General features: G+C 38.8%; 1 protein-coding gene across 2 annotated transcripts; it reads left to right on the top strand.

Annotated features, from left to right (window-relative positions):
- Window positions 1-269: 269 nt before the first annotated feature.
- On the top strand, window positions 270-9,995 carry olfm3a (olfactomedin 3a). Of its 2 annotated transcripts, none has more exons than XM_079487527.1 (6): window positions 270-561; window positions 5,409-5,552; window positions 6,820-6,975; window positions 7,124-7,343; window positions 8,000-8,106; window positions 8,235-9,995. In XM_079487527.1, the coding sequence occupies exons 1-6, from the start codon at window positions 493-495 to the stop codon at window positions 8,910-8,912; spliced, it is 1,374 nt and encodes a 457-aa protein (XP_079343653.1). In that variant the 5' UTR covers window positions 270-492; the 3' UTR covers window positions 8,913-9,995. The 2 variants fall into 2 exon arrangements, with proteins under 2 accessions (XP_079343653.1, XP_079343654.1); XM_079487528.1 differs by having other exon boundaries at window positions 306-561; window positions 5,377-5,552; window positions 8,235-9,353.
- Window positions 9,996-10,316: the final 321 nt, after the last annotated feature.

The raw sequence follows: 10,316 nt of genomic DNA, 5'->3' as shown, positions 1-10,316 counted from the left end.
TGTTCTCTTGAACACAAAAGAAGATCTAGAGGTGTGTAGAAAGACAGACAGTTCTGATGTGCACGGTAATTTATAAGCGACACTAACATTTTCTATTATGTTGAATTATTCCAGATCTTTAAATATCTATTTCCAGGTTTATAGGAAGATTGGGTTCTAAATTTACTCAATTTTGGTCTTATTTTTTTCTATGGAAAAGGACCAAACTGGGTGTGTTGGTTGCAGTCCTCAACGTTGATCAACAAGTTCGGCACCAAATAACCGACGTGGATCATCAAATGATGTCACATCCGTTGTGAAGCTCCTTGCGTGTTGGTTTAGTACGCTGAATCCTCACTCGCGTGCGGTCACAACTTTGGGCAGCGCGCGCGCAGCCGAGTATCAGGGTTATGAACGTGGATCTATCCGCCCGCGTATCCATTCGGGCATCGCTTGGTCCCACACCGAGGACGTGATATTAACTGCAGGAAAGTGCGATCCAGCCGTGACAACATGCGTGCTCTTTTGGGTCTATTGAATCCCCTGCTTGTCCTTATTCTCTCCGGACTGTATCCATCAATGGTAAGTTGCGCGGATGAGAGATTTAAAGATGCTGCGTTATTTGTTGATGCGAGTCGGTCTGAAAGCAATGCATATAAATTCAGTATGAATTGCTTTAAAAGAAGTTTGCCAATGCCTTCAGTGTGCTGGCTTTAAATATCACATATTTGAGACTGGACACATTAGAAAGCGTAAAACAGTCTACAGATTGTATGCATTGCTGCCTAAAAGATTTAAAGGTGCTACGATATTTATTTCTGTGAGAGTTTTGCCAAAACACATATTTCTCGAATGTAACAGCAGTAAGTTGGATGATTCTGAATATAATTTTCACATTATTCCGAATGGTGAGATATATCGTTATACATTGCAAACGTGTTGCAAGGGAAAAGCAGCATTTGAGGTTTTATCGAAATTTAAACTTGAACATAATGGTAAATGTTAAGATGCACGAGACGAATTATGTAATCATTTTACCACACAGTCTTTGAAAAATGCATATAATATAATTCCAATATACTGTATAATTATCTGTTTATATGATTTGTTTCTGTACCCTTTTAATTCTAAGTGAACTTGGCCATTCACACACATCCAAATAAATGAAAATGCATAGTTGTAATGTAAGTTATGGTGACTATAGCACTCGTTTAGATGTATGGATTGATATTTATTTTTTGCTATTCGACTCAAGGCCAGCATGATGGGCTTCTAATTGCTCATGGGATGAGTGATTCATGAAGATTAATTTGACATGCCCAAATGTGCTTTTTATGGTGACAAATTTCATTACACACCTAGGGGACACTGCTCTCTAAAGTCAGTGGAGAGAATCTAATTCCAGCCACGATATGAACCAACATCACGTTCAACATTCTGTAATTAGTTTTTCTCTCAATAATCACAGAGTTATTGGTGTACATTGGAAGGCAGGGTCGTATTTACTGCTCCTCTTTCCTTTAATTTTATTTACTAATGGTGTTGAGAATATGCTCACAGTCCAGTAGCCTATCCCTCAGGACTGAACTCGGTTTGCTAACTTTTCTAGCCCAAATATTTTGAACGAAGTCTGTTTTTCCCATATCTGCCCAAGCTGTGCATCGTTGTGTTTACAAAGCCTGGAGCAGTATTCAGATATTTGAAAACCCAATGGACAAATATGGCTTACATTTCAAGCACAAAATATATCTTTAGATATAATATCTGGACATTTTCCTTTGCAATACTCATATTATTGCAGTGTGCATGCACATAATGGATGCGATACACAAACTCAGTTTATTACTTTACAGATTCATTTCGGAGACAACTTTACTGCCTACCAAAAAGTCCTATTCTCTCTCTTTAAAAGTGCACTCGCATATGGAGATATGGTCTAGAGGTCAGAACACCGATTTAATGTTGGACTGTTTCCAACTGTCCTCTTTCCTCCTGTCTGATAAATACTGATTTCTACTCTTTCGGGAACCTGTAAGGATTGTCTCGATATCAGAATTTCGCTTCATGGTAATCGTGAATAAAAATGTGCCCCCCGCAATAGTATCACAATGTCTTTTCGTTTATATGAAAATGTTATCATCGATTTTATCTTGAATTATACTGTAGGCCAACAAATCACACTTTAAATTCAAGTGTAGGGATTAGAGAAAGAGTTTGAATAATTTACAATAATAAATGTAAATGCAGAATTAACATGTATTGATAATAGCGAGGGGTTTCTGTCACTGTTATCGACGATACCGGTATATTGTGATACCCCTTGTACCTGTTGAACTTTCACATACCTTGAAGTTATACTATGCAAACATAGGTGTAAGCATTGGTGTAAGCACAGTAAGAATTTAGTTGGACTGTATTTATCCTCTATTGCATTTTGCATCTTGAACCTCTCTAGACCGACAGATAGAAACACAGAAGGAAATATGTCAAGTATTTTTTTCCTTGCATCGATGTTTATCACAACCCCATGTAAAGAGCAATATCAATTCTCACCCCTATAAATAACACGGCAGCAGGCTAAGGCTTTTAATTCCTAAACAGGTGTTGTTTATATCAGTTTAACTCCGTTTACTATCACACGAGCACATGCATCCAGTACACCCATAAACCAACAGATGTGCTCACAGACACACAACCGCTTGTCCAGACTAAAGTGATTAAAAATGTCTCGGTTTAGTCTTGGCTGACAATACGATTCCCTCCATCAAGAATGAAATGTGATTCCGTTAAAAAGATATCATCATCGGTATCTGTACAGTGATAGTCTGTGTTTTCAGACCTCAAAGTGTGTGATTTGTTTTCCAGAGCAAGAGCAATATTGTATACTGAAGAGCCAAGATCACTAGTACGTTCTAATTTACATTTCATTTTTCCTAAACAAATATGATATAGTCAAATGCAAATACTTGGTTTATGCATTATATCATCAGCATAGTTAGATCTAATATCTTTGTTTTCTTGTTATCTATTTTATGTAATCTTGATATTCCGTCATGATTTACAATACAGTATTTACATAGATCTTCACCTGGTCAAAAACCGTATAAGAGCAGTAGAAAGAAAATACACGGAGGCAGTCATGGATGACGGCAGTAAATTCGGTGTGTGTGTGTGTCTGTACATGTATGACATGGAACTCCTCTATCCCCGGCTGAAAAGCTTATCAGTTTGTCCTCTCAGGTGAATCCTCCCTCTCTTCTCAATCTTTCAATCCTTAACCCAATCCTTTTTTCCTCTACTTTTTTGTGTGTTTGTTAGCTTTAAAGCCCTGCTTGCTTGTTTTTTGCTCTTGTGCGTTTTTTCGAAGGTAAACCTATGTGTCGTGCCTATCGGCTCTACGACACGTCTGCACAAATTATACATCAGCGACTGGGAATTGAATCGGTTGCAGCAAGTGAATTGGAACGAGAAATCATTAGCGTTATGCTGACTGACAGAGACACGCCCACCTTTATGATGACACTGGGTCCTCAGGTCCACCAACAGACAGATTTCCAATAGATAAAAGTGGTTGTACAGTATGGCCCTTTTGACTTTCAGTCAACCTAAGCGATTTACTTCATTCATCTTCAGAGAAACAGCTGTCTGGGGGGCAATAGCACGCTGGCCTGACTGTTATGGCCTGTAAAAGCATGCCTTTTATACCCAGCACATCCTTCAAATAAAAGATAACATTGAATTTTCGCATTCTTTTTGTAACCTTTTTCTGTAAGTGTTGATCTCGAGGCTGCACAAGAGTAAGGATTCATAGTATATCGTCGGTGGATAAAACATCATATTCTGCTCTATCACTGTTTGAATGTATAGGTTATGCAATAATATTTTTACTCCGGAATACTTAAAGGGGTCATATGGCCCCTTTGGTGTGTTTTAAGTTGCTCATGCATGTATGAGACGGTAAAATTGCAAAAATTAAAGAGTCCGAACAAAATATGCATTCTATCTAAAAGCGAATGCTCACGCAGACCTGCCTGAAACGCCTCGTGTAACCACACCCCCACAAATCTACTTCAGTTCGTGGTATGATTTTAATAAGACCGCCCAAATCTAAATGCAAGTAAGGTGGGCGTACCTGTCAGTACAATCGCTTCGGAACCTGATGTTCCAGATATTTTAAGAGCCGTTACATTTCCATCACACGCTTGCAGTATTCAACCAATCATTAAGCACTGGTTAACTGGCCAATCATAGCAGATCTAGCTTTCCAGAGGGATGAGCTTTGTAAACAATCTGAATGTTTCAGAGAGGCGGGGCAAAGAGGAGATGCACGGTAGGTGGAAAACACAGCGTTTTTAAACTTTAAATCGTGTATACACATTGCATTACATCTAAAACAAACAACAATATTTATAAAGTTTTAGCCGTGTCATATGAACCCTTTAAAGGAACAGTTCACCCAAAAATTAAACTTCTGTCTTCATTTACGTTCCATATCTGTTCCAAACAGTTGGTGACCACCATTGACCACCATAGTAGGGAAAATAGTTTTATACATTTTTAATAATGTGTTGAACACAATTTGGAAGAATGTAAGAAAGCAAACTTCATACTTCTGAGGCACTTTTGACTACCCTTGGAATTTTTCTATCTATAGTAGAACTGTTTGGTTACAAGCATTCGTCCAAATATCTTTCGCTATCTTTATTGAGAAAAATTTATTTACACAAGAGTTGGAACAACAAATGATGACAGAATTTTTATTTTTGGTTGATGTAAGATCTGTGAAGTAAACCAAATAAACTGACCTGACCTAAGAATAAACTTTTTCAGTATATAACTCGAGCTAGAACTACAAACTCTCTACTTGGCTGTATAGTGTTCACATCAACCACATTTCATATATTCAATGAAAAATGTCTGATGATGTGACTCGTAGATTTCTGATGAGCTTTTTTGAAGCCTAAAGTGGGCGGAGCTGGGCGGCAATATATTACCAGCGTGTCACTGTGCATCACAATGCAGATAATCAAAAATGGGCAGGTCATGGTTTGAGCTGAGGTGCTTGGTTGCTGAAACCACCTATTACTCGAGTGTCCATGCCTTTACTTATGCAGAATTTTTTGTACCCTGCTGTAAACATGTTGGGCATTTTAACATAGGCCTCAATGAGATTCTGCTCTTTTGGAGCCAGTCAATGAATTGCAGTTTGTTACTTCCCTGTTGGTATTGCTGGACAGGCCGGAAGGTTGCCGCTTGGTCAAGTTAAATGCATAAGAATTTATTTAAGAAATAATTTAAAAGGCAAATTAGACAGATTTAGTGTTTAATATTGCTTTTGCAGTTAGTAGGCTTTATAAAAAACGATATATGCATATACCCATTTCTGTGTACCTGCAGATATGTTCAAGCGTATGTTGATGTTTCTGCAGACGATTGGTCCAAAGGAGGGATGGCAGGTGTACAGTTCGGCACAGGATGCTGCCGGACGCTGTATCTGCACTGTGGTCGCACCAGAACAAAACCTGTGCTCCAGGGACGCCAAGAGCAGACAGCTTCGACAGCTGCTGGAGAAGGTCTCATGCATAAACACACACATTTTTCTTCTGTCTTTTGTTCTTTTTCAGTTAAACAAAAACTGTGCTTCTCCAAATACATAGACCAGAGTGAAAACGCAGATAAAAACACAAATGATGGGATGGTGATGAATACTGTATGTTTTACTTGTGGTCAAGCAGATTCAAATTTGTAAAACCCAAAAGAAATGTAGTAAAGTGGATTATGGAACTTGACTGGAAGCAAATACACAACACACAGCAATAGTAACCAATTTTTATTTTACTAAAACATTTCAATCGATAGACTTTTTCAACTGAATGTTAATGAGATGCTATTAAACGCGTCTTAATGTGGTTAAACTAGAAGGAGAGATACCGAAATGGCCAAATAAATGTATGTCTAAATCACTGCAACGTTCACAAAGTTGCTTAATACTTTTTTCTATAAAAAGCAGGGCGAATATATAACATATATCATCAATTCCTTTTTGTACATCGTGTAGACAGATTTGGTCTTGCATCTCTCTTTCTCTCGCTTTCTATTTGTCACGCACAATGACACACCATTTGGTTAGTATATATTGTGTGGACAACTAATGTACTGTTTAGCCTGCGGGCAACTCTAGCTCGCCACTAATGCGCTAACACTAACACTCTCTCTTTCTCTCTCTCTCCATTACACAGTGCCCCCACCCCAATCCCCCATCCTCTTTTATCAATCTCATTCCCATTTAGGACTTTCAAACATACACACACTGCAATAAATATACACAAAACGCTGATGGTGCTTTCACTTCATTAGCGAGAGGTTGATTTTATGCGGGGTCATTAATACCTGATCTATGATAAATGATACGTGCCTCAATTCGGCGGAAGCACGATCACTGTTAATAATATTGATATGTACATTTATTAACACCTTCATTTGCCCTATCGCCTCGAAGAAAGCCTGGGCCCACAGAGAACCAAACTCATTTATGATCACAGATGCTTTCTTGCCCCTTTGTCAAGGTAGCTGATCGGACTGTTTGACAGCGATAAGCACCATGAGATTGGAGCCATTGCTTTTTTTATCAGCCCCTTTTTAAAGATACATTTATTGGAGTCGGTTTATCTTTAAGGGTCTGTGCCAGTGATGTGACGTCTTTCTTGAATGAATAGTTCACTCCTTGACATCATCTACGAGAAAAAATTCCATTAATGGAGTCAATACAATTTGCGCGCTATATTTCAAGTCATCTTAAGCCTTTTTCTTGTTGATGTGTAACTTTGTGGTTGTGCTTAGGTTCAGAACATGTCACAGTCCATTGAAGTTCTGAACCTGCGGACACAGCGAGATTTCCAATATGTCATGAAAATGGAAAATCAAATGAAAGGGTTGAGGAGCAAGTTCCGGCAAATCGAACAGGACATGAAAACCATAATGGCTAGAAACTTTAAGGTAGGTGTTTTGTAATAAAGATTGCATACATCTGCTCTTAGAAATGCTAACGTGAGCAACCAATTTGTGGCGTTGTATACGTTAAAGGTTAAATACTCTTCTATTAGAATTTCATAATGTAAAATCATGAATCTGTGTCTGTCTATAGGAGCTAAAGGACCACATGGATGAACTCCAACCATTGATTCCTGTGCTCGAGCAGTACAAAACAGACGCTAAGCTGATCTCTCAGTTCAAAGAGGAAATCAGGAATCTATCTGTGGTGCTCACAGGCATCCAGGAGGAGCTGGGTGCTTACGACTATGAGCAGCTCTATCAGAGAGTCATCAGTCTGGACAGCCGTCTGCGAAACTGCATGAGCAAACTCAGTAAGTTTAGAACGTTTAAATGTGCATTGATATTGCAATTATGAAACATGAAAATATATATTATAATTTGACTTTATTGTGAATGTTTATTAAATGTCTGTATTTATTAATATACAGCCACTGCTGTATAGAACTTCAAAACCAGTTCTTCTGATTTGAAAATGTAATATTAATAGATGTATGTTTTGGTTAAATTATCATAGTTTTATTTTGTGATATACCAACAATATTTCTTTCACATTTCAGATTAAAGTATTGTTTCTATTTGCATTTATTTGAAGAAAATGAAAACTAACAGAAAAGATGCTCTTTATTTTGTCAAAAAGTTTGTCAAATACTGCAAAGAAAACAAATTCACATTCCCTTTAAGGCAAACAGTTATATTTGTTGTATTTTATATGTGATAACCTACATTTTTATCACAGTTCTCATGTGACTTGTCATGTCAGTCTTTCAAATTGCTGTTGGATGACTTTTTGTCACAAATGATGTTTGATCTTGTTGAAATTCAACAGACGCTCAACTAGAATGGTCACAATACATCTAGAAATACTGATTAAGTGAAAGTTTGAAATTATCTCTTACTCTATTTTGCAAAATGTAACGGATATAACGATGACAATAAAGAATCAAATTAATTGCGTGTTCATTTCCAGCATGTGGAAAATTAATGAAAATCACCGGCCCTGTAACTATAAAGACATCTGGCACGCGGTTCGGCGCATGGATGACCGACCCACTCGCCTCAACACGAAACAACAGGGTGAGTTGTGCAGGGGGCGCAGTTCATCTCCACATTCACCAGATTCACTTTCTCACACTCCAAGGATTGCTAACACCTAGTCCGATGTAAAACAATCTAGTTGAATCTCCATTTGTCGTTTCACACAGATTTGGTACATGGACACCTACACTAACAGCAAGGTGGTCCGGGAGTACAAGAACGTCGATGACTTTGTCTCTGGATTGGAGTCGAGAACCTATTACCTCCCGTTCAAGTGGGCTGGAACCAACCACGTGGTGTACAACGGCTCTTTGTATTACAACAAGGAACAAAGCAACATCATCGTTAAATACAGCTTCGAGACCGGAAGGGTTCTCGCACAACGCGCCCTGGAATATGCCGGTTTCCACAACGTCTATCCGTACACCTGGGGCGGCTTCTCTGACATCGACCTGATGGCCGACGAGCTGGGTTTGTGGGCCGTGTACGCCACCAATCAGAACGCAGGGAATATTGTCGTTTCTCAGCTGGAGCCTCAGACGCTCGAGGTTCTCCAGACTTGGAACACGGAATACTCCAAGAGGAACGCGGGCGAGTCTTTTATGATCTGTGGAACCCTCTACATCACCAACTCCCACCTGACCGGAGCAAAGGTGTATTATTCGTACAACACAAAGACGTCCACGTACGAGTACATAGACATCCCGTTTCACAACCAGTACTTCCACATCTCCATGCTCGATTACAACGCACGAGAGAGAGCGCTGTACGCTTGGAACAATGGACACCAGGTCATATTTAACGTCACGCTTTTTCACGTCATCAAAACCGAAGACGATTCGTAATAGATGTGATATGGAAAGGAAGACTTTTTGAATTAATGCTGTTATTTTGTACTCATCCATGGATCTTTTCCCAAATAACTGTGCCACAGACTGAGCTTTGTCTGGCTCTGATGACACGCAAACTTGATGATGACCCCACAAGATGATTATGAAGTGTTTTTATTCGTCTTCAGTAGCTGCTTTGACTAGGCCTTAATCGCAATATTTCTCTACTGCATGAATTTCCGATTTTTCGGTCATTTGTTATCGAGTTTAGTGGTACATCCCTTAAGTGACGTAAAGATTTTAATTCCCCTGAATGGTAATGCTGTGTCGAGTTGTACAAACCGTAGAGATCTGAGTAAGAACTTGTGTAAACTACTGTAACCTTCATTGTCACTGTAAGAGGAAATATTTTATAATAAACCTAGAACAAAACAATAAATCAACCAATGAAGCTGTAAATCTACATCCAGCATTACCAACGCCAGAGAAATGGCGCGTGATGCGGGGGAATTTCAGAACCGAATCACGGAGGTTATAATGAGGTCTGATGATTTGTCACTGATGATTGTGACAAACTCGACCGCAGTCGCGTTCTCATTCATTTACGGGTTGCCCTTGATGACTCTGAATGCTGTCCTCTGCCACTTTCAATCAAGATCAAGGGCACGAGAGCGGGGCCAGGCACCATTCTAACTCCTCTGCAATTTCCTCTTCCTTCATGTCTGTGTCGGTCTCCCTGTCTACGGAATCGAAATGCACATTTACCGCCATTAATTCAGCATTGGGTATAGATCACCCATAGGGATTTACTACTGCTGTTCGCTCCCTTCGTGTCTGGTTTGAATATTTGTCATGCAACGTAGACATCTTGCTTTCAGAATTTTCGAGTTTGTTCGTGTGCGTGCGTGATTTGTTTCTCAATTATATTAAAAGCCATTTCAAAAGAACAGTTCGGTAAAAATGAAATTTCTGTCATCATATACTCAACCTCGTGTCTTGCGAAACCCGTACGTCTTTCTTCTGTGCGACACGAAATGAGTTATTTATAGCGGCATGTGAAAGCTGTTCTTTTTCGTACAATAAAATTGAATGATGACCACAGCTGTCAAGCAAGATTTTTAACAAATAATGACCTAAATTTCAGTATGCTTGCTGAAAGATAATGAAATATAGTGCTTTTTGTCATTTTCCATTCTAGATATTCTACAAATCGTATTTATTAATGTTCAGAGAGAGAAGAAAGTCGTATGGGTTTGGACTGACACACAGACGAGTAAATCATGAGAGAATTTTCATTTCAGTTTTTGTTTGAATTTTTCTATTTACGTTCTGTGGATATTTCCATATTTTTATTGTCCTCAATATTTAAGTCCAATTTTTTTTATAATTTACCCCTTGTGAGAAAACCACACCAGAGGC

Source organism: Barbatula barbatula, assembly GCF_947034865.1.
Source record: "Barbatula barbatula genome assembly, chromosome: 23".
Classification (NCBI taxonomy): Eukaryota; Metazoa; Chordata; class Actinopteri; order Cypriniformes; family Nemacheilidae; genus Barbatula; species Barbatula barbatula.
Note: the sequence above shows the minus strand (reverse complement) of the source record. Positions and strands in the feature narration are given on the sequence as shown.

Bases quoted from the DNA above. Each gene is read 5' to 3' on its own strand.
- olfm3a (XM_079487527.1), top strand. From the start codon at position 493: ATGCGTGCTCTTTTGGGTCTATTGAATCCCCTGCTTGTCCTTATTCTC. The intron at 5,553-6,819 runs GTCTCATGCATA...GGTTGTGCTTAG, and splicing joins TTCGACAGCTGCTGGAGAAG to GTTCAGAACATGTCACAGTC. The intron at 6,976-7,123 runs GTAGGTGTTTTG...GTCTGTCTATAG, and splicing joins TAATGGCTAGAAACTTTAAG to GAGCTAAAGGACCACATGGA.